The 25,352-nt window shown below is 37.9% G+C and overlaps 1 protein-coding gene across 2 annotated transcripts; it reads right to left on the bottom strand.

Annotated features, from left to right (window-relative positions):
- Positions 1-361: 361 nt before the first annotated feature.
- On the bottom strand, positions 362-24,669 carry NEDD1 (NEDD1 gamma-tubulin ring complex targeting factor). 2 transcript variants are annotated; one of them, XM_059846736.1, is made up of 15 exons: positions 24,592-24,669; positions 22,891-23,034; positions 20,958-21,052; positions 19,445-19,561; positions 18,136-18,276; positions 12,993-13,222; positions 11,787-11,988; positions 10,685-10,871; positions 7,969-8,100; positions 7,754-7,795; positions 7,108-7,331; positions 6,221-6,353; positions 5,783-5,939; positions 3,358-3,424; positions 362-2,672 (listed from the first exon to the last, which is right to left on the bottom strand). In XM_059846736.1, exons 2-15 carry the CDS (start codon positions 23,024-23,026, stop codon positions 2,568-2,570), a joined length of 1,968 nt encoding a protein of 655 aa, XP_059702719.1. In that variant the 5' UTR covers positions 23,027-23,034; positions 24,592-24,669; the 3' UTR covers positions 362-2,567. The 2 variants fall into 2 exon arrangements, with proteins under 2 accessions (XP_059702719.1, XP_059702720.1); XM_059846737.1 differs by lacking the exon at positions 24,592-24,669 and adding an exon at positions 24,024-24,176.
- Between the last annotated feature and the right edge of the window lie 683 nt (positions 24,670-25,352).

The raw sequence follows: 25,352 nt of genomic DNA on the forward strand, positions 1-25,352 counted from the left end.
AAAATTAAACATCTGTAAGTTCAACATGAAGAAAACACAGGATGTCCCACTCACCAGGGTCTAAGGAGAGAACATTATTCCCCCTGCCCAAAACATCTGCTTGACCATGATTTTTAGCCATGAACATGATCTCTCTGGCATGACTGTAACAGTTTTCAGTTTGGAAGGGGGACCTGCTCATCTGTCCTTTACTCTAAGAGCATGAGGTATTGTGAACATTTCGGTGGAAATGACTGGATAGTCTACATGAGACCACAGAGGCAGAAAGAGAGATCACTCCAGAATTTCAGGTAGATGTTGCCTGATGAGGCATAACAATTACAACACAGATTATTCTCTTTAATAAGCAAGTCACCACAGCTTTTTTTTTCTCAAAAAGGTTGAAACAAGCTTTATTTTAACATACAAATCAGATTGTGTACAAGGCAAAACATACTCTTAATAGAGATAGGCAGAGTGGGTCTCCACACACCATGTGTAGCCACTTGCACTACAGTAATCCTGAGACATGGACAAAAGCCCTAAAACTCTTTTTAATCACTCTTGTTATAGTCACCTCCATTTGGGAATTAAAAACATTATACAGTTCAGTGTCAGGAAAACAAATTACCTATAAGCAAAATACCCAAGATAATGGTCTAACTCCCTGGTGTCATCCAGGTACACCACCAAGAGTTCAGAACTTGAACAAATCAAGATATGGAAATATGCAAGGTTACTTCATTAACACTGAAAAGCATACATAGAAGGATGCTAAGATATTTTTGCTACCTTCAACTACTACTGTCTTCATGAACTGTGTGGTCTATGTGTCAAGTTTACATATCCTACAAACTTAACAAAGAGTTCTCTACACTGTGTGATAAGTTAGTAAAAAAACCCCAACTCTCTTTGCTTCCTTTCAATATGAAGTTATATGTGATATAGAAATATTTTTAAAAGCTTTTAAAAGCAGTAGAACTACAGACATTTCAAGTCATTTCCCTAATATTAAAAGATACTTGAACACTGTCATTTTCTACAAGACTGTTTTTCATTAAATGATATCAAAAAAAGGAAGTCCCTTTTTCAAAAAAAGTTCAAGGTAAGGAAACCTTATAGACATGTTTGGAGTTTTTCTTTAGTTTTGCAACATATAAAAAATAAGTTACACTATATATTATGGCTTTCATGTATTTATCTACTCATTTAGTAGCAGAGTGTCATCGTGGATTTAAACTCTAGATGATGTAAATAATTAACCTGCCGTGTTCTTCAGACTTTGCTTGAGTTCTGAATTTATGAAAAGAAACAAGCAAACATTAGAGGGAAAATTAAGAAGCCTCCAGAAAAACATAAATAGCAAGAAGCACCTGCAGAAGAAGTCTTTCAGAGAAATTTGTAACTCAATTTAAAATTTTCATTTGATTTTTAAAGCAATTGAAAATTGAAGTTTTAATTTAATCTTCTTGGCAAAATAAAGGCCAAGCCAAATATCCCATGCACTTCAATAGTCAGAACTTCCTACTGAGCTTCATTTCAGAAATGTTGACATACCAGTATGCTACCACTATGCTACTGAAGTAATGATTGCTCTTTAATGGTTGTTAATAATAAAAGATAATAGATTTGGTATGCAGCTATCTGAAAAAGGCCACAATAATGGTAAACCAACATGCCTCAAAACTGCAACACAACTGCTCAATATCAAGTGCTGTTCACTACCAATGGAAGGGGAGGTTGGGCACAAAAGGTGCTTTAATCAGACTGAAAGACTTCAATTACACATTACTGTATTATTAATGGCTATATTATTAATATACTTACATTTTGAAGACTAAAGTTGCATTCAAATCAGACAAGCTATGACAACATTCAAATACATGGAAATAAAAAGAATTCTAGATTCATAGCCAAAGTAGTAACAAAAAAATCTCATTGTGCAGTTGATGTAGCATTTGCAACAACAACAAACTTAAGAATTTAGTAAGAAAGACTGTGGCACTGAATTTGGGAATATTTTCAAGCTCTAGTTTTACTCAGGACAGAAGAGTTGCCAGCTGAATAAACTTAACTGACTACTGTACTTTCCAGCTCTTTGTAAACAAGACTCCATGTTGTGCACAAAAGAGGAGCTTTCACTCCCCTTTTTCTTCAAGGAAAGTATCTGAAAAGGCAAGCTGTAGTGATTGCTTCTGACAGCAGTAGAATAAAGAAGCAGATAGAAAAGTAGGTATATATAAAAAAGTTCTTATACTAAAAGCATCTGTCCTGGTTTGATTTTGTTTAAGACAAGGCACTTTATGTATTGCTAAAACTCCATTACCGTACTTGTCCTTGGAGTTTTTCTGTTAGAAGGCTGCGTTGCAAGTGGTCAGCATGAGGATGCAAATGTTCTCTACACAGTGCCTATCTGCTACAAATTTTATAATTACACAAAGTATCTTACACCAGTTATTTAGAAGGATAGATTCATGTTCAAAATAGTAACAGGTCTTCAAACAATACTTCAGTGATGACAGGATCTGTCAGAGACAACACACCACCTGTAGTGAGTTCACGCTAATAAAATCAGCAATGTAAATCTTTCAGAAGTGAGTCCTCAGTCTTTTGTTTTCCTCTCGCAGTCTCTCTATTTCAGCTACTAAGCTTTCATTTACAGAGTATCTTTCAAGTAAAGCATGCATTTCATTCTACAGAAAAGAAAAAAGTCTCGATCAGTAGTAATAAAGTTAATAATTCCAGTTTTGTCCTATTGGCTTTCACATTTCTTTTAAAAATGAAATAATGGAGATAATTCTGTTTTTAAAAACTTTTGATAAGAAAAGTACGATTTTCCCTTTTAAGCTGACATACAGTATTTTGATCATTAATACATTAGTGAATATTTTATCAAAGGATATTTTGCAGTTCTTCAGGATGAGAATCTACTAATGCAGACTCCATTAAAATGCTCAGAACCCAGACAAAGTCTTTTTAATGCAGATCAAAAGAACAAAGATTCATAAAAAGGTGAAGCTAAAGAATACAGAACAGCTCAGTATGTATACAGTATCTACAAGGGAAGCTTTCTATTTGAATTCCATCTATCTTCTCCTTACCCCAGCCTTTGGCTCTTTCCGAAGGACAGCTGAATTTGTTTATAACTCCTGAAATATGGAATTCATACCTACTCAACCCCTAGATTCCCTTTACTAACAAAAGAAAAAGCAATTTAACAGATTCCCACTCATACTTTTCCCCCTCCTTCACATGAAATCCTCCCTTTCTTGGTCTTAATAAACAAAATAGATTTTCAGTTTTGAGAGAAGATGGCATGCCTTAGTATTACCAAAATTGAAAACTGAATACATTTCCCATCATGGTCCTTGTACATACCAACTGCATATGGAATTGCTTGATCATCTCCACTTGCAAATTCACAATATCTCGATGGCATGCTTCTCTGGGGGAAGAATTGTAAAAGGAAGATGCTCAGACTTACTTAGGAAACAGTCTCTCTCATACCCTCAGCACCCAAAACTCCACAATTCCTCACCTTCACTCTCATCAAAAGTCTAGAAACCCTTAGACCATGAAACATCATCTTCAACACCTTATTTTAGAATACTTTTGTTATGATATTGATTTTTATAAATACCATTTTTTTTTCAGCACATAAGAAGATGCAGGGCTTTTCAGTTTATAAACACAAATATATATGTGGTGATATCAAGATTCTTCTTCACTTGCAAGCTATAAGCTCCTCTCATTTTTACCATTCAAAGCTAATTTTCAATCCCTTGATCATAAGCACCACACAGAAAGATATTTATCTCTACTTGAAGATACATCTTTTCAGTGCATGACTTTCAACAGTCTTTTGTAAAAGGGCCCAAAACATCAACTGTGGTAAATCATACATTATTCTCAATACCACGGAATAATCCAGGTTAATCTACATAAAAAGCAGTGGCAGTGTTGTCTGTGAAGTGGACATGAATTTGTTAATTCACGGACAACCATTCCACACAACAAAACCCAGCTTTGAAAATAGCCTCTGATCATGACATTAACACAACTGTTCCAGGAACTGAGGAAGAACAAGGAGATCAGCTCACAGAAAAGCAGGCAAGCTGACAAGTTCTTCCTGAACAGTGCAGCACAGTGCAGTTGTCTGGGACTGAGTACTGTGCCACAGGTACCACTGGCCTGTCAAAGTAAGGTGTTTCTTAAGTGGACACACACAGATCTTACTTCATTTTCCTTTCCTCAAACATACAGCAAACCCAAAGGCAATCTCCACTTTGTCTTTCCACAGATTCGTGTGCTACAGAATTCCTACTGGAGGCAATCTTCTTCAGTGTATCAAGTATAGATGCCAGCTAGCATCCTATAAATCCAAAGATGTAGGTTATCTCCCAAAGACAGGGAGATGAAGAAAAAAACATATTTTTGGAACCAAATGAATTACATATTATTCCTGGTCCTATCCTCAAAGTTTTTGGTTTTCCCCTCGTTTACTTGAAGAGGAATGAATTTCAGGCAAGGAAGATAAAAATCCTTCCTCAGGTTCCAGCAGGTGAAAAGTAGCTACATCAATGGGAAGCTTACAACAGTTCTCTTCCCTCTTACTGACCACTAGTACTAACACTAAAAATTTGTTTACTAAAGTTTACTACTAACTAGTAAAACCAAAGTACTGACAATCTTTCATTATCAGTTAAAATGTATCTGCAACTTAAAACTGGGAAAAGGGCCAGCAGAACCTTCCAGCCACTCCAGAAAGTCTAAGTCAGAGGAGAAACACAATATTTAAGGCTCCAGATCTAAGGTACTGGAAGTAAAAGACTGGCGAGCAAAACTTTAACTCTGGGGTGCCTGAACATAAATATTAAAGAAAACACATTTGCAATACATAGACTGCATTTTAAGTTACATCAATTACATGTGTTTATCAGATGTGTGTTTATAACCAAAAAAACCCAGGGGAATTTTACCATACTACATTTATGTAAAGACATTAAATAACATTGGATGTATTTTTTCTGTTGGCAGATACAGAACAGCCATAGTAAACAGACCTACTAAACTAGTTTTGCTTTGCTTTTTTGTCATCAAGACAGCAGCAGTTCCCCTGCCCTGCAATTATTCTCCATTATCTCTATTCAACCTACTTCATCTTAAACACAGGCTAGGAAGTGATGCCCTAGATAAAATTCTCTTAACTTCTTCACCTTCTTCAAACTCCACTCTAAATAGAACTGTGCTAATTTGACTTCTTTCAAGACAAGTGGAATGTTGGTTAGATATCCACAAAGTAAGCTGACACCAACCATCACTTACAGCACAGATGTTATTTCAATGAAAGCTCCACCAGCAGAAATACACACACACAGTTTCACCTTACACACGCCAAGATAACAACAATCAAAGCCAACACAAGTCAACTGGCTATGTCAAACCCTGTCAACTTGAAATTTCTCCTGCTGGGATAGGGAGATGAGCAAGGAGGAAAAGAAATCTGTGCAAGGCTTTAGGAAAAGAGTAGAGACCTTGCTATACAGTCTAAATTTACCATCTGAGAAATATTCACTCATTCTGGAAACATCAGCAAAGTCATACACCAACAGTCCTCAGAGGCATCAGTCTAATTAGTCATCAGAGCTATTAAAAACTAAGTTTCATACCTAGTTTTTCAGAAATAGGGCTATAAAGGGTGTAATTTTCTAATCCGAAGAGAAATTTGTTTGAGCAGATGCTGAAACACCTCATTAAGAAAACATGTCATTGAAAACAAAACACTCTGCAGGAACAGCAGTACCTGAAGTCATCCATTGTTTCTTGTATCATATTCTGAATGAAGTTGATTTGAATTGCTGTCAGAGGTGCATTTGGTCTGCTACTCCCAATGGTTTCTACTATTTTTTCTGACAACGAACTTGCAACTCCAGCAGTGACAGATGATGTTATCTTTGAACCTTTACAATTGAAAATAAAATACGGAGAAGTCTCATGACAAATAAAACCCACTCATATACCGCATTACTTTTTAAACATAAATATTTATTGAATGACTTTTACCTCAAATATTGCTCAGTAAAAAAAAAATCAGATTTAGAATGAGTCTTTTCAGAAGCAACTAGAGACGTTTTAGGAGGGCTGGCTGGATTTAAAGAACCAAGATAAAGTCCATTTTATCAGATTTCATGTCAGTTTACAATCAACCACACCTAGAACTGGGCCAAAATTATCAACTTACTTGTTGAGGTAGTACCATTCACTGGTAGATCATATGCAGGATGGGCCTGAATAGTCTTCATTAGTTTCTCATTTGCATCAGGAGTAGCTGATAGTACAGAAGGTTCTATGCTTGACAAGCTTGATTTTGAAACCTGACAACAGAATTTTTTTTTTTTTTTATTTTAAAGATGAAAACTACTTGTTACAATTGTCTAATGGCACTTGAAGACTAAGCTTTCCAAAATGCACCTTCAAACATTTTTGCTTTTAGGAATCTGTTCAGAAATACATGCTTTTCATTTCCTAGCAAGGAAGATATCTGAAAAATGGCTTGCTAAAACATTCCAAATTGCCTCAAGTGGGCACAAAGAAGCAAGTGCAAAAGGCGGGGGCCTCTAATTTTCACATCAAAAATATTGTGACTAAGTTGTATCACTCCTAGCAAAATCAGACTTCCCAAGAGCAAAACAGAAGTAGCTAAGCTCTGTGCAGAGACATATCAAAGATATCTCAAGAAAAAGAGGGAGACGGAGAACAGGGAAAGAAGAGAGTAGAACTGACCTAACAAACAATCAATCATACTGGTGCAACCGTCTAGTGATCCTTTTTGATTTTCTACAAAAATCTAAATAATCCTCAGTCTACCTGTTTTGTTTCATGGGAACTTATGTAACTTGATCTTATTTAAGACAAACATACATTTATCTTTCATTGCTGAAGGCCAATTCATCTAAATCACACAAGGTTTTATGGATTTGTGTTAATAGTGTGTGAACAGAGTTGCAAAATAAAATCACATTGGGCATTATTCAATATTCTTTCCTTCAAGCAGTAATATTCTGTCAAGATATTACAAGCAGTAATATTCTGTCAAGATTCTAAAAACAGCACTCATAACAAGAATACCTGCTTTAAGACATCTTTAGATTCTTGTTTTCCAAGACTTATTTTCTTAGAGTCAGTCTCTGGATGTTCCTCTTCTTCTTTAATTGGAGATCCCACAACTGCATGTAATGGGCTAGACTGTGTCCCTTGTGCACTACTGCCCACTAGGTTTCTTTTTACTGGAAAGGCAATGGTTGGCTGTGGGAGAAAATCCAAACCCAACAGGTAGGACTGAAAATCCAAGCCTAAAATGAAAAGGGAAAGATGAAACACACAGGTCAATAAACACACATGCCACATCTATTCCACAGTTAAAATGCCTGCACACTCATACAAAGCTGACTGATAAAAGAAATCACCAAAAAATGCACTCCACAAAAAACTACATCCTTCCATCCAACTTATGGTGCCCCCATCCTTATAAAAGTAATAAAACATTAAAAGTTTCTGTGTATCACTATGAATTGAATAAAGGAAAAAACCCAATCACTTTGGGACCATACTCTTGACTTCCTGTTACCATGTTGGGTCTTTCAATGTGTCAGAGAATTCCCAGAAAAGTTGTTTCAGTGTCTGCTTTGGTCATTTGTTTTTTCAAAGGTATGACAAAATCAGCATGTGAGAACTAGCACAGACCTCCAAAGACCTATCACTGGCATATGCTTACCATTTCCTTGAGGATCTTCAGTCACTTTATTTGCAATAATATCTACAAAACAGCAGAACACAGACAAATGAAGTGTTTATTTGTATCACTGCATCAAGTTCATAATCAAAGACAAATTACAATATCAAGTAGGTAAGCAGTAAGTCACAAGTGACACTTTGTCACACTACATGCAGAGGAATGATGCTTTACAAATTCCAGTATTAGTAACTCACCATCTCTGACTGGAGAAAACATATCTCCCAAACTACTTCGACCCAAATCATCAAAATTACTTAATTCAGCACTTCTCCCGTGATCTGCTTCTTTAGATGGAATGACATCCAAGCTGGAACTATGGGGAAAACCTTCAAAGGGCAATATCATTCCATTAGTAATTGACCTTTTCCAAAAAATAACATACATTATGGCTAAACAATCTCACACCAAGCATGATACCTGGGAAGTCCAGTAAGCACTTCAGAACCATCTGCAGATGCCAGTTAGAGGGTCAATATTAACCTCCTCATTTGGGCTGTCAACAAAGCTGACTACAACTAAAAGCTCAAGAGGAGGGCTGTAAACCTGGAGAACCCACCCATGCTCAGAGAAATCTATATGATGGGTGCAGCAATTTTTATGGTGTATCACGTGAAGTGAAACTAGTGACTGCACCTTCTGCTAATAAGGTAACCACATTCAGATGATAAAAAGTTAAATTTATTCTGCAAGAAGAAAAAATTGCTGTACTAGGGCCATTAAGCATTCCAAGGGAAATGATATGAAACACCTTTTTTAAAGCTTACCTAGTGTTAGTATATTCTCTGCTTATTTCTAATATTAGAAAAATCAACTTACATATTCTAGTATTAGAAAATCAAATTGAAATTACAATTGCAGGCAAAAAAACCCAAAAACCTCAACAAAATTTGTTCCTAGACATTTCTTCACTCTACCCTCAAGCCCCTTCCCTGACCTAATCCAAGGGGGAAAAAGCTTTTTATATGCATGGCACCAAGGACAGTTGTCTGAAGAATGGAAGCCTATCCTAAGTCAAAAAAAATTGTCAGTGGTTATTCAAACTACAATTTTTAGAAAGGGAATTGAACTGCTCAGACAACCACCAGAATAACTTTCATAATTTCACAAAATGTACATAAAAACTATGAGTACTTCTCTAGGTGGGATTACTTGGTGAAGTGATCCAAATATGACTGTGTGGGTGACTGCAATTAATCATGTCCAAGAATTTACATTAAGTGGAACTTGAGTCACCTTTATGATTTCATATTTAAATGTATTAATAGATTACATTTTTCACTCCTTCAGATGTGTCAATTGTGACATCAACACAGGATTGCACTCGCTAGTTAAGTAAATACTTGGTATACTGAGTCAAATCAGAAGTGCAACATCAACTTATGCATCAGAATTTAGAGGATCTACATGGAGAAAGTGTAACGTAAAACTGGGCCAAAATATCTTGTGCACTTTTACCCATTTCCAGAAATACAAATGCAGTAAGGTACTTAAAGCAGAGAACAGTTGGTAAATGGGAGTTTATGGGAAGCCAGCTCAAAGTACATCTAAGTTTCTCATCACATTCTGACTTCAATTATACTTTTGTACCTTAAAAATACCTGTGACAGAAAGTTTCAATTTTGCTTAAATATGTTATCAGATTACTTTACTGAATGCCCCTTATTTTCTCCAAAGTTAAATCCCATGAACAGGTTCTAGAAAAAATTCAGACAACAAATGAAGTTTGTGGTATCTCATCCATTCCCATTTTTAACCTTAAAGACCATATCTTCTGCAGTATTTAGAGGTTTTTACTTTTAAATGGAACACTCAGATTAAGAAAAACTGTTTTATTTGGTCAGCCTTTACTTTCTTAAAACATTTATTTATTATGCACAGTCCCCTTTAAGGGTAACAGCCATTACAGCCATCTTTATCTTCAAATAAAGATAACAAATCATATGTTTCAACCAAAATAAAATTTTTCATGCCATTCAGTAATGTTGATTAGCAACAGTTCTTGCATACACAGGAAATATTCTACTTCACCTCAAACTTCACTGCATACCCAAGGGAGGTCATTAATACACATCCCTATGGACTGCAGTGGCTTATTGCCTAATTACTGTTATTAAAAGTATTTCTCCTTATTTTAAAGGGGGGCGGGGGAAGTGCTGTTACATTAAAATGGATTGAGGATTTTTTCAAAGAATCAAACTAGCAGTGTTAATGATTTGATATTTTCAGAACTCCTGAATTAAATAAAATTTTAAGAGCACATTTCACACAGTGGCAGTTTTTGGAATGCTCAGAATTCTTACAAAGAACTTGTTAATTTCAGAGGTATAGATAGCAAGTACAGTTATACAACTAATCATACTTGTAACTATATTTAACATCTTTCCTACCATGTGATATTGGAATCATGCCTCTCACAAAATTATAGTTCAGTTGTCACTTGGGTTTTTGGACTAGATTGCTTTTTTTCCTCTGTGTTTTCCTAGGTTGGTTTTTTGGGTTTTTTTGGGTTTTTTTTGGATGAGGTCAGCTACTCCTATTCATTACAAGAATTACAAATCTTTAGCCCTGCATTCCATGCAGACATTGCATCAGAAACTACATTATGTACATAATGATAATCTGCAAGAAGTCAGAATGCAAGAGGTAGTCCCACAGTACCACCACAATTTTAAGACTTGATGTGTCTTAAGCATATAGTAGGACCCAATTTACCTCCTACAGTCTCACAGCATGTGTTACACAGTGGGGAGGGAAAAGAAGTATTTGTATGTGCAGGTACATACACACAGTACTTCCTAACAAATGCCCTTCTCTCAGTGAAATTTTTATACTGTAATAGTCAAAACATGAAACACTGCTTCCATCTTCCCCATTATGCCAACTATTGTAAGAGTAGGAACACAACATTACCTGTTTTCTCCTGAAAAATCTCTCCTCCCTTATTCTCATTTGTCAATGTAAGATGAGAGGAAACTGTTGCTGATGCTGAAGATGCAATGTTTTTGATGCCAGTATTTTGAATTCCTCCAAGATTACTACCAGCTTTGACTTCTACTCTTTTGGACACAGGTTTATTTGAAAAACCTGTGATATTAGACTGAAGAAAAAATAGAACCAATTACAAGAAGTAATTATTCCTTCAGCCTGAAGTAAAAATACAAGAAAATATACTTTCCTTTTAAAAAACAGTAAAAAAACCTCAGTTCAAGTTGCAATGGTTGTCTAGGAGATATGCCTTTATAAATACAACAAAAAGGTATCTTCATGTAACTTCAAAGAGCATGGGAAACATCTGTGAGGACCTCCACAAGGATAGCAACAATTTAACAGTGGAGTGATCCTGCATGATTCAATTTTGATCCCAGGTTTAGACATAGCAGAAAAAAAGAGATTACAGTATTAGGGACTCCAAATTTTACAGGAATAGTCAACCACTAGCAGCAAGTATGCTGGAGGAGAAGGAAAGTCTCCGAGTGGTAAAGAATCCATTTCAAAGGTCCACTCAGCATCCCCTAAATGGAAGCACAGGGTTTCTCAATACAGTAGAGCCTAATTAAGTCTTGGAAGAACCTCTTAAGTCTCATCTATTATTTAATTAACTTCTACACTGTTTATATGTGCTAGCAAAAGTCCATATATAGGACTTACAAAATATCTTCAGATGAGCAGCCCTGTGTCTTCTCCTTAAGTAGAAGGGCCATTACAGACCTTTCTGCTGCTGCCTACAAATAACCAGAGGTGCCATAAGCTGATCTGCAAAGGCAGCATATCCACACCAGAAAACCCAGAAGACTGCAAGTTCCACTTATTTTTACACTGAGGCCAGGAGTGGGGGGAATTCCACATTAACACTGCCTAAAACACAGTTAAGACTAAGCAGTTTATAATTCCTATGTTGGTATGATCCCATTTTGTTGGCATCTGTAATGCTTAGAAAGTAAATACTAAACTTTTTTCAGAACTTAAACTTATGCTTTGCTTTCATTAACCTGCATACTGAGCAATAAAGTACCTTGGAAAAAGTGCTGCTGAACTGAAGCCGTATGCATTTCACACAGCCTTTGTGAGCAGTAACTGCTTTCACTGGTGATGTCAGTTGTCTTAAGTCATACTGGCAGATCTTTCCCCGGGAACATCCTATAGCCAAAGTAGTACCATCAGGCATGAAGTCTACTGTGGTCAGAGGAAAATCAGCTACAACTGTTTTCAGTAACCTTCAAATATGAGAAATGACAGGAGGAATCTTTTAGAATTCACAAGCTGGACTTTTCAACACAGAATATCTAAAAGGAATATATATACATATATATATATATAAAAAAAAAAGCTTTCACAATTCAGCTACAGGTCAGTAGTTCAACTTCTCCAGTATCAAGTAAATTCAATGAACTATTTTAAGAAACAGTGGATTAGGCTTACACTAAGCATTCATGCTTAACAGGAAAAAAACTGCATATGCCCCAACAGAGTTCATCAGGACAGGATCACATTACTTTCTTAATAGCAAAACACCAACATTATTTACTGGCATCATCATTTGCAGCAGCAATCACACTACATACATCCTCTTATCCTCTAGCTTCCCAAGCCTATCAGCTCTACCCCTCCCACAGCTCTAAGAAAAAAAAATCAGTTTGCAATCCTTTACTGCATCATTTCAAAATGCAAAGAGACTCCTGCTGCTAGGAGGAGCTAGAGTAAAAGCTCGACTCACGCTAAAACCAATGTCCCACAAAACCACTTGCCATCCCATTCTCTTACTACAAAGTCCCATTACCTATTTCCCACCCTTCCTGCTTTTTCATCCAACATTCTCCCTGTCTCAGCAGTTCTGTGCAGCACAGTTACATCTTTTATCTTAACTAGAAAAGCAGGCAAGCTAAGCTCAGGTGGCTGGCACAGGCTGTACTGCCCCTCACAGAAGTTAACTGCTCTCTACCAACCAGAAAAGCCCATGCACGAGCACTGGAGAACATCGCCCATAAACTGGACTTCAATTACTTCCCATATGCCTTCGGGTTTTTCAATTGTTTGTTTGTTAACTCAGAAAGCAAAACAGATTATGGGACAGGTTCTCCAGTAGCAATATGCCAACCACTTCAGCCATTCTGCATGTGGGCTGAATTAAATAATTCATGTCATAATTAGGCATGTTTTTTCAGTTTATAAAACCCAAATATGGAATCTTCTAAAATCAAATGGTCTTTCATATACTCACTTTTTACCTAAAGTGTCATAGAAAACAATTCTTTTATCCAAACCTACAGTTACAAACAGCATCTCATTGAGTGGAGAAAAGCAGATTTCTGAGGCTGGTGCTTTATGAGTATTTTCAAAATTATGATATGGGTTCTGGCTATTTACATCCCAGAGAGTTACATTTCCACTGTCAGAAACAGTGCCCAGCAAGGATTTCTTAAAGGATGAATATTTCAAGTGTCGAATAGGCTGTAAAACACACATAAAAATGTATTTCATTAACAATATTAAATATAATATTAAAATATTTTCTAAAGACACAAACAGATTAGGAATACAAACTTAAAGTAGTCTACAAAGGCTCCCAATTCTGAAATATAAATAGTAAAACCAGAAAAAATAATTTTGCAGTAAAATGCCATTTTTGCTATTGGGGGTGAGACTTTCTTTTTTTATTATTATTATGGGGTACCATATGAGCTGATCAGCAAAATTAAGGAGAAGAAAAATGAAACTTTCAGAAAAGTTTCTCAAATTTTCAGCAAATATCATGCCTTCATACAAAAAAATCCCCACAACACATCAAAAATTAATGGAGTGAAAAGGTACATTAGTTCACCAACTAGTGTTCTGCCAAGAATGTTAAACTCAATTCCCCTTCACTGACTTGAGGTACTTGGATATCAGCCAATTTGATAAGACACATTGACTCCAGATTTAAGCAGGTATGTAGGTCCTGCAGAACTCAATTCAACCTGTGGACTAAGACCAAAGAAGAGGATAATGTGTGGTTTATCACATGCAGCCAAGCTATAGCAGAACCAGAAACTTAACTTGCCTTTCATAAAAGATATTTTGTTTCCACCACATTGCTTCAGAGGACATTTCAAGCTCACTGCTCTAATACTACAGTATTCAATTTCCTGATTCATTTTACTCATGACCCAGCTGTACCTATTTGCTCCTGGGACCATAATGCCCTTACACTTAAACAGTTTCCTAACTCCCCAGTGCTGCTATCCCGTTTTAAAGAATAGCAAGCTCACCCTTTGGGCTTTCTTTTGCTATTAAAAAAAAAAAAAAAAAGAGAGTCCCCCAGGACTCCTTTTTCAGTACCATCAGTCTTTTTGCAACTCTTCCAGTATGAATCTTTCTTGAATATGGATAACGAAAATATTTTATGATCCTCAAAATATTTGGCTCTTATTTGAGTCTGTTTTAGTCATTGTCATTTCATATTAAGAAATCCAACTCATTTCCCTTGGGAATTTTGAAATCCTACTCCAATAAGAACCTCAGTTGTCCCCTAAATCTGGTACCTGGATTTCTACTCTGTCACAGTTACTCCTGTGTCTATAGTTTCAATCATTTTTTGATACTGACACAATCCCCTCTTATGGGCAAGTGATGAAACTGGGTTTCATCACAGTTCTACCTAGAATCACAGAATTGTTAAGCCTGGAAAAGATCTCAAAGACAATCAAGTCCAAGCCCTACCCCGGCACTGCCATGGTCACCACTAAACCATGTCCCTAAATGCTATCTGTTTCTTAAATGCTTTCAGGGATGATGATTCCATGCTTCCCTGGGCAGCCTGTTTCAATGCCTTACTCACTACTCTTTCAGAGAAGAATTCTGTCCTAATATCCAATCTAAACTGGTGCAACTTGAGGCCATTTTCTCTTCTCCTATGCTTGTTACCTGTGAGAAGAGACCAATCCCCACCTTGCTAGTACCTTTTTTTTTCAGGTGGTTGTAGAGAGCAATAAGGTTCCCTCTTGAATCCTTTTCTCCAGGCTGAACAACCCCAACGCCCTCAGCTGCTCCTCACAAGACCTCACTCCTGACCCTTCCCCAGTTTTGCTAACCTTACTTCTACTATCATAAGCACTACTGAAAATATTAAACGAGACAGATCATGAAAGAAAATATTTGTTTGATTTATCAATATAATGAGTTTCTTACCCATCCTATCTAGTATTTTCTCACAAAGGACTGAATCAAGTACTTTACTCAAGTCCAGTCCGATGAGTGCTGAAATATTTAATTTGCCTGAAAATGCTCTCGAGAAGCTATTTTATTCTGGCATAGACCACACGACAATGCACTGTACTGGCCTTTATCCTATTCTGTCTCTAACTTTCTTTTGATGGAGATATGTGTTGCTTCATATTCCTCCAGCATCACTTCCAGCCCTTGTATTGTGTGTCTTGCTGGAAGCCAAATTGCTTCAACCTGCTTTAAAGAGGTGGCACCTTCAACTGCATATTCAAATAGGAACAACTACAACTCTTCATCATTAATACGGTTCTCTACTGGTCACAACTTTATCATCATTTTCTGTTTGCTTACATTGAAAAAAATACTGAGAGATTCAGGAGTAACAGCGTTAATTACAAACAGGATCCACACGGGAAATATTCCTGGCCCTCACAGTTCTCTCAATTCTTCACCTCCAAATACCTTCCTCCTTACTGCCCTGGCATCTGCTCATGTTTCATTTTCTTACTCCTGTTCTTCTGCCCACCAATATTACTCGCTTCTAGCTCTTCTCAAACCTCCTTTGCTATCCTACCAAGTCAGCCATTTCCTTTTCTCCTTTATCCTTTTAATCTCACAGGTCTGGGCAAGCTCTCCATTTTCTTTCATATGCCTACATTCCCCATATTACCACTGTTCCCCACTTTTAGCTTTAAAAGCTGACAAACTTTTTATTATATGTAGTGGCCAGAATCCATCACACTCCTATACAAATCAGCCAGCTGTTCAAACAACTAAACTAAATCCTGTTGCTAGGAGAATTGCACCAGGCAGTGAAGACTTGAACAAACATTATATTTTGAAACAAACCTTAATTTATCCTCACAACAGCAAGCAGATAAGAATCTGGTAGTCTAAACGAATGCCAATAGCAAAGACAAATTATGGGATCTGCAAACAGCTCTGCAAGAACTCAATTCTACTAAAACACAAAGGTGTTCTAAATTAAAATCAATTAACAGACTATAGGCCAATGCTCCTATGAAAAGAATTTTGTTTAAAGTCAGAGAAAGCATGGCAACCTTGGGCTATTCTACTACTTGTAGAATCTACACAACATGAGAAATTAACTGGCATGGAAACTACATTCCAGCATGCTGAAAATCAAACACAGACAAGCTAAAATTTTTTAGGTTAGTTAGACTTCACATTCTTCAATTCTAAAAAAAGTCACTATGGAATGGTGACCCTTCCTAAGCCAGAAAACTAGTACCAGGATCAAACAGTATAATACACTGTTTATCTATTCAAGTTTACTCTTAAGGAAACCTGGCCCCTAAGCTATAAATCAAGTAAAGGCTTTTTAAATTTAACAGAATTACACAAGTCTTCAGATATTTTCTTCGCTGTAGAATCAATTCTCCAATTAAAACCCAAAACAATAATAGAGCATTTCTGCACATAAAAGTAAAGAACATTTTTAGGATCAAAGACAAGCTGGTAAACTGGGACATCCAACTAGCCAATTCATAACAAAATCATAGCTTGATCCCACTTTAAATGAAAGTTATAATCAAATAACTGCCCTCCCTAAGAAAATGTTGTAGACCCTTAAGAATGTGAACAGGAGCTCTTTGTTTGCAATTACTTTAACACATCAAATAGCTTTATCCATCCTAAAGGTCACTCAGCTTTGCAGCAGACTTCTTGATTTCATCTGACACAACAGTTATTCACGGCATATCTCATAATCCTAATCACTTTCTGGTGGAAAGAACTGAATATATCAAACAGGTTAATGCAAATAATCCTCACAAGAATTTCTTCATTTTCCAATTAACTAGCAGCATAGTCCACACTCTGGATATTCACCTCAGCTCCATATTCCAGCCATGGACCTCCCTGCTCCTGCCTCACATACACATTCCTCATAAGATTGTAACAATCAAGTCAGAAAAATGACCTGACTATACAGATAGATTTTTAAGATCAAACCAAGTATGAAGTATGATTTTGCTTCAATATAAGTATGAGCTTGGTAATGGATCAAAGACACTGCAGCACCTAGGAGCAGAAATAGTTTAAACTTCACAGCGATTTTTCATCAGAAAGTAGACCATAATTCCCGAGATGCTGTGAGATTGTAAGAGATTTTTCACCATGTTATACTGTTCATGTGAGACAGGAGAAGAATTTAATTTGACACTATCTGCAATTTAAGAATGAAAAAGCTGTTGCAGTAACAGAAAAGGAATAAGTCACATCTTCAGCATTCCTTGCAACATTAAAGGTCAGGTTTAGAACCAAAGCAACAGTTCTGCATCCCCCAGGCAGCCCCTACCTCTGTAAAAATGATTCAGTAAACAATGAAAGCATGCCTAGAACTCGAATACATGGCTATCCATAAGACAAGACAATTCTCACTAAGAGCACACATTGAAATTTCCAGTGGGACAACACAGCTCATTTACTACTGCAAATACTCTTGTATCAAGGAATTCCCCTTGTGATACCCACTAATTCTTTTAATATCTTTTGAATTGGCAGAAAAGATTTGCAGTGGCAAACCCTACCAAGGTCCTTAGGTAGTACATATGCTTTGTGTTTGCCTTGTGCACCATCTTCCTTCAAACTCGTTCTCCCACATACTACCTAAACACCTAAGTAGGTAAGATAAAACTTCATTATTTTTCTCTTTGAGCACCTGTGCAATTTTAATCTCCAGATTAAATAAACTTATTTCCAAATACAGTCTTGTATTCACCCCTCCTGTACAGATAGCTTTGAGTATGTTAGAACCCAGACTGCATGGTCTTTGCCCTCTGCAACAATATACTCTGAATGGTGAGTTGAAATCCTGTTTTGGTTTGTAAAGCCAACTATGCTTCAATCACTTCTAAGATATCTAAAAGTTTGTTCTTGAGGAGCCAGTGTCTACCAAGTAAAATTTGCTGTAACCCATATAGAAAAAAAGGCACTTGAGAAATTTGTATTTCAATGCTACTTAGGATTTAAGGCAATAATGCACACAGCAGTCTGCTTTCTCCTTTCCTTAAGGGCACTCTTAAAAATTAAAATGAAACACAATACCAAAACTTAAAGGCTCTTGATATGTACTTTCAATTTCTAAAGACTGCAAATTAAGCTTAGTACTTGAAAGGAACTTAACAGAGATAGCCTACCTGTCTGCTGCCATAACCAAAGGGACTACTTGATAAATTGGTGGTAACACTGTGTAGGATGATTTCACCACTCAAAGATCCAGAAACAATATAGCCATCATTCCAATTATATGCAACACACGTGATTTCATCTTTATGCTCCTGTGGGAAAGGGAGGTTAGAGGGAGAGTGTTAAAGACATTCTTCCTAATTTATGCTTTTGCAAAAAAACTTCAGCTGATTTTTTCTAACTATCTGTAACATTTTGAAAGATTTAAGAGTTGTTATGGAATATCACAGGAAGCAGCAGCAAAACATACCAAAGATCAATCATAACCACTCTCAGATTGTTTGCATTGGGTGGTTTTAATACATTAGTTAACACGAACATATAATTATATACAATATTTTAATATGACAACCACAGATATTCACCACAGGTGTTATGAACATTATTTTAGAAGTGAAGTCTCCCAGAAACCAGTGATACTTGAATATACTTCCTGTTAATGTGATGTACTACTGAGAACTTCCTCTTCTGTCACTTTTAGACCTAATGCATATATTTACCAACCAGCTTTTCAGTACAGTCATTTGCAGTGATAATATTGTGTATAATGAACATATTATTTTTTCCCCTATATTCCTATATAGGGGAAGACAATGGAGAACTTCTAACCCAAAAGTTAGGAATAGATATTTAAAGTATTGTATTGGATACCTAGAGGTTTTGTTTCCAACTGTAACTCTGAAAGTCCAAGAAAAAAAGGATAAAGCTGAAGTTTCATAGTCTCTTAAAACAGAGGTGCTAAATAAGAGCAAACCATCTACTGTAGGCATGTGGGAAAGACAGTAAATCATCCTACATTTTGTGCATCATAAAAAAGTTCTAGAGAATTCATCCTGGATCAGTTAGAAGAGGACCATCCCAGTTTTGCACATTAGTTCTGCTACAGTATTCCACAAATAGAGAAGTGTTTTCTCATTCAATGTATCAAAACCAGCAATTACTTGGAAGGCAACTCCTGGAAAAAATCCCCATCAGACAACACCAACAAAAAATTTGCAAAAATAAGAAGCCTATTCTGGAAATTTAAACACATATTTTAATTTCAGAATTGTACTCTGAAAACACCAAGTTACATATGTTCATTAAATTTGCTATTTACAACACATAAAGAACAGAAACTTGAACAAGACCCAGATGTGTGCTAGCTCCTATCTGTGACCTTGATCCAGACAAACACCAGACTTAGAGAAAGTACATTTTTTACAGTTGGCAGCAAAACCTGGGAGTGGAAAGCTACATCTCTTCCTCAGCCAAACTTACCTTTAGGCTGCGATAAATCTTTCTGGACTTCAAATCCCAGATATTAACTGTGCTATCAAGGCCTCCACTGACGAGATACGAAGAACTAGAATTCAAGCTCACACATGTCTGTTTTGCCTAATGGAGAAAGAAGAAAATGTATGCTTAAGATAATTAAGGGATTTATTCAAATCTACTTCAAAGCATATTGATGTGCGTTTCCATTTTCATCAGTACAAATAGCCCCAATGACAGACAGACCTATTCATACTCTACAGCCATTTCCTATCAAAAGGCATTTAAAATCAAGTCCAGTTTGGACATATATTTAATATACTTCAACATGTAAGTATATTAATTAATAAACCTTCAAATACTCGCATTTCCCCATCCTCATTTTGAATTTTTTGGCACCTTTTCCTCCAATATGCATTTTCCCTTTAAATTACAGCTCCATAAAGAGCAATCATAGTATTCTATTCAGGTATTCAGGTTTTCTTAAAGAAATCCTAAGTTAAAGGAAAAAAATTCTTAGAAGAAAATCAATAAGTTGTCTAAGTTACATACTTCACATTCCCTAAACATTACAGGGAATATTATAGCAGCCAACCTCATAATTCAGTTAAGTGGTTCTTTTTAAAATAATCACTGAAGTAACAGTTTTTGAAAAAAAAAAAAAAAAGGCAGTCTTAATGATAGGCCTACATTGAGGACAAATTATTATTCACAAATTGAAAATTCACTTTTAAGTTTTCAAAATTTGAGTGAAGAAAAAACAAGTCCATCTAATTATTGACATGATAAAATTGCAAGGGATTGCATTAGTTATAGATCAAATTTAGTGAAATCTTCAGGACAAACACTCCACCTTTGAAAGGGTTTGCTTCAGCACCCTAAAAGCAAGGTTTGAATAACTTTTCAGAAAATTTCCAGTCCAAATTAGCATTACAAGAGCTATCCAAGGAGAATAATTAGAATGGTTTAGAACACTAACAAGCCATTTAAGTGAGCATGTGAAGAGACTCTTTTAAAACTAAGTTCAGCTTTTTGAAGTGTCACACTTCCTTTTAACTGGAGAAAAAAAAGCCTTGAACACAACACAAATTCTCTTGTTTCTTGCAATACAGGCTGGCACATATATGCTCCAAGAACAACCCCTCTACAGACTCTTATGCTTTCCAGTGTACAATTCATAGGCATGCATAATACTGACAGCTCAAGCTGGAAAATGAAGTTCAAACTTGAGCTATTCCATCTCCTAAACATTAGATCACACCTGAATCACTGACTGCCTCAAGTTATCACACTTGCATAACTGCATCTGTATCTTACTGACAGAACTATTTTAAAAGCACTATTGCCCCCACTCTTTATCTTTGTGTTTAACAATACACGGGGAAATGTTTTTATGTATGTGTCATAATTCTAACAATACTAAAATTACATTGATCCCAATATGCAGAACAGATGTGAGATACACAGGATACCAGGTGAACTGGGGAAAAAATGAGAGAAAAGCATTACTCATACTTACTCCTTCAGCTATTTCAAAGAGTGGGACAGGTTTGCTTTTACAGCCTGAAACAACTATTTTATCACCAGCAGCAGAAGCAGTAGCCAGGTATCTATCTTTGACACAAGTTAAGGAACATAATTGTAGGATACTGGTGATTAATAAAAGCAGCAGGAAGTTTCCCTTATTGAATAGAAGACAGATTGGCTAAACAGTCTAAAGCACTGGACCTTGAAGGGACCTAGAAATAGAAACATAAGGCTATTTTCCAAGCTTTCATTAAGAAGCTCTTGAATTAACTACAGCCCTTACTTGCCAATACAAGACAGACAGCAATTTCTTTGATAGAAAAGACGAGAAATATCTGCCAGGTATTATTTAAGAGCTCTCTACCACTAAGGCAGCTGATCCAGTCTACAATTCTGTTTCCCCAAGCCCCCAAGTAAGAGCCCCATTTATCACTAGTTCAAAGGAATGTCTGGGGCTGTTAGCAGACTAGGGATTTAAAGAACGGTCCTAGTCATGACAAATGTTAGACCACTTCACTATACAGTTTCTAGAGTACAAAGAGCAGTTGCCAGTTTCTCCCACTCTGTACTGAGAAAAGAAAAACAAAAGCCCAAAAAGAACCTTTTATGAAACCAAGTACCCCAAAGTAATAAGAACATTTACAGAATTACAGAGCAGGAAACTGCATCTGCACCACCACCAAAAACATTGAGTAATCATTCAGTTCTGGCCAATGCCCATTGTGATTTTGTATTTGCTCATTAAAGAATAACACAGGTTAATTGGCTGGATTTAACACAACAGAACCAGCAGGCAGAATAGTGCTTGCTATTGCTTTCATTATTTTAAGGCACTTTTGTATCATTTTACAGAACTATGCGTAACCAGAACTAATGCTTTATCCCGAACAAGCTGACATGTCTATGAAATAACTTCATTGTTTCAGTCTTGGGAGATGAAGAGGAGACTTGGTAGAAGAAAGCATGTAAGACAGACTGTTTACTAAACACATACTAGCGTGTATGCATACACATGAAAACATTGTGTTTCAAATCCTCTGCAAGCTCCATAGCTAAACCATTCATTTGTCTTCCAATTGGTATAACTTTTTTTCTCATACATTAACTTAGAGGACAGACATTCAGAACTTGCAGGACTCATAGGCTATGTGCCAGCATCCTGTCCTTCTACGTCAAGATGAGGCATCACCATCTTCTCCTGTGACAGCCACACAAGCCTGACAGCCCAATGAGATTTCTCATATGCTCATGTAACACTTGGCCCCTCATATCATTATCCAAGACTTCCCTGGCTTCCAAATCAGGGGTGAAAGACCTAAATGGGTCAGATCCATTCTGATGACAAACCACCACCATCCTGTGAATGTTATCCTACACAACACGTTTGTGTTTCCTCTCCAAATACTACAAGCAATGGAGAGAAAACCAGTGCTTAGAGGTAAGTGAATACTATCAAAGACTGTCAGAATGAACAAAAAGCTGTCCTACAAAAAAAAAAATCTTTGATTACAATTTTCCTCACTGTACTATGTACAGAATTTTACTACACAAGAAATTGCTTTGCTCAAGCTTTTCAGTTAATTAAGCACTGTCTTGAAAGCAAGTACCATAACTACTGAAGAAACAAATGAGTAAGCTTTACAGTTGGCAGGAAATTCAGGCATCTTACAGCCATTACAAAAGTGCTGGCTCCTGAGATGAGAAACTTCTTCACAAGTATTTACCATCACGAACTCATTCTGTAAATCCCTTCAGCACGGGGAACTGCAAAACGCTGGTCAAAATATAAACCAACATTTTTATGCGAGACTTCAAAACACTTCAGGCCTGTGTTTTACAAACACTTCAGCAAAAAAAGGAAAGAAAATAAACACTGGAATTTTGCAGAACACCCACAGAAATATGATTGAAACTGTAAAGGATACTATTGCTGGCCCAGCACAGTGAACTGACTGGATGTGAGGGTGTATGTGGATTGAACTGCTCCACCACAGTGAAAGATGAGGAATCCCATATTTTAATGTCATCTCCTGATGATGCAAAACGTATGCTTTCTTGCATGGCTGCACCTGTTCTGGCAAAAATAAATGAATAAGTGAAAATATACAAAACAAAAAAATAAACCAAGCAACCTAACAATTCAAAATGGCAATTTTAAATGGTACAGGTGACATTTTCTTGATAACTGCAACATTTACTTGGAAAGTTAAACAGTTAGTACCGTTCAGCAGCATACACGAGTGAAAGCAGCAGACACTCCAAGCTTTTGCTGCTTGAACTCTGGCAGGAAATGCATGGTTTCTTTTTCATAAAGCCAGCCCCTCTATGGCACCAAGAGACTAAAAGGAAGCCTTTATCTCCACAGTTCACAGCTGCCTACCGGGAAGCCTTGAGTATCTGAAGGACCCATTTCCCACCAGCAGATGGGGATATACAAACCAGAATCAAACTGTTGCAAGGCAAGGCTGCCAGTACGGACCTAAAGGACTCACTTCAGCGTTCATCTCACCACTCCAAAGACATCCAAGAACCCTTTAAACTAAACCTTTGACAACAGAATATGAGCAACAATGAGTCACCTTTCATCGCTCCTTACAAAACATTACGAAGCAAAAAGGCCAAGAACAATGTACTGCTACTTATTTTGACTGACACCTTTTAAGACTTAAAGCCAGGTTAAGCAGTGCCTGGTTTGAAACGCTCTCTGTTTATTCCTGGTAATTTTAAACTACCAACAGACGAGGACTGTAAACGTGAGCCTTCGCTTCAGCTGAGAATACAACCAGCCCTTAGTCAAAGTTTACAGGACGTTTCCACACGGCTTTAGGCCATTCATTCTTACTGCCGGGACTGTTAACACTCACAAAACTACACAAGAAATTCAGGGTCCACATACGCCTTCCCTGGGTAGCAGCCCGCGGAGCCGCTCCTCGCTTGTCTCCCGCCCTGCAATTCAACCCTGGAGGCCGCGGGAGGAGCCGCACCCGCCCCTCGGCATCGCCCCCGCCCGGCCCTGGCCCCGGCCCCGCTCCCGCGCTCTCCCCGCGGCGCTGCGCACCTGGCCGGGCGGGCACCGGGCCGAGCCCCCGCTCGCCTCTAGGCCCGGCCCAGCGCCGCCTGAGGGACCGGCCCGGCCCCGGCCCCGGCCCCGGTTCCGACTCCGCCCGCCCCGCCGGGCCCGGCCGCACCGCCCCGGCCCCGCGCGCGCTCGCGGCCCGACTTGCCGCGCCGCGCCCAAGTTCACACGCCCCGTCCCGGCAGCCCCCGCGCGCCGCTCCCGGCGCTACGGCGGCCCGGAGGGATCCTGCGGAGGCTCCCGCGCCGGGCAGGGCCGCGACGCGCCCGTATCCGTCAGCGGGGCCTGGCCGGGGCGGCCGGAACTCCGAGCCCGCACGGCACCGAGCCCTCCCTGACACCTGTGGAAGGAAGGGGCGCTGGCCACGCAATAAACCCGCCGAGACTGGCTTTGAGGGGCGCCACATCTGCCGCGTTTTGAACTGGAAAGGCAGATTGCAGTGCTGAGCAAAAGGCATCCAGCACAGCCGGTCTCTGGGGTGTCCGTACCTCTGGGACAAGGGGACATCGTGGCCACAGAGCGAAATAAATTATAGCGGTTAATACATTACCAATAGGAACACCAAGTAATAGAGAATTGCGGCGTCTGTTTCCTGACTTGCAATAGAACTGTTTCCTTGGTCATGCTGAATTTTACAGAAGGAGGGGCTTTTTTGTTATTTTCATCCGGTAAAATAAAAGGTAGCAGTTCCTTTAAGGTGATACTGTTTGCACTCCTGGTTTCTACCCCTAAACACAAAATTAAACACTAAATGTGAAGGTATGTTAGACATGGAACCTGTAGCAAAACTTTCTGTAGAGATCTGCCTTTGAGAGTGAGTCTTTAGCCTGTGTCCCCGATTTACTTTCCTTTTCTGATGGAGTCTTGATTTTCCAAGTTCATTTCATATCTAGTCTGTAGAAGTGAACTCAGAATCAGGAGAAATCATGCCACTGTTACACAAAATGCCATTATTTCCCCAGAGCAATGAGCCTCATGTCGTTATTGCATCTGTTAATCCTCATTACCCAACCATTAGTCATAATTTACATCTTCAACCACCTGCCCTCTCAGTTGAGTGTTAAGGGATCCACAGCATTCCTGCAAGTCTTCTACCCTCACTCCACTTTATAGTCCTAACTTGCTGCTAAACCTGTCCTGTTTCACTTCTGAGGCCAGCACTTGTTATTCCATCCCAGCTTCAGTGCAGAGAGAATCTAAAGCCCTTTCTTTCCCACAGCCATATCCTCTGGCTTTTTTTCCTTATCTCCTCACTGTGGAGCAAACTGTTTTTAAAGACAGGTGAGCACCTGCCTGACAAGCCCTGAAACC

This window comes from Haemorhous mexicanus, chromosome 5 (genome assembly GCF_027477595.1).
Source record: "Haemorhous mexicanus isolate bHaeMex1 chromosome 5, bHaeMex1.pri, whole genome shotgun sequence".
NCBI classification, from domain to species: Eukaryota; Metazoa; Chordata; class Aves; order Passeriformes; family Fringillidae; genus Haemorhous; species Haemorhous mexicanus.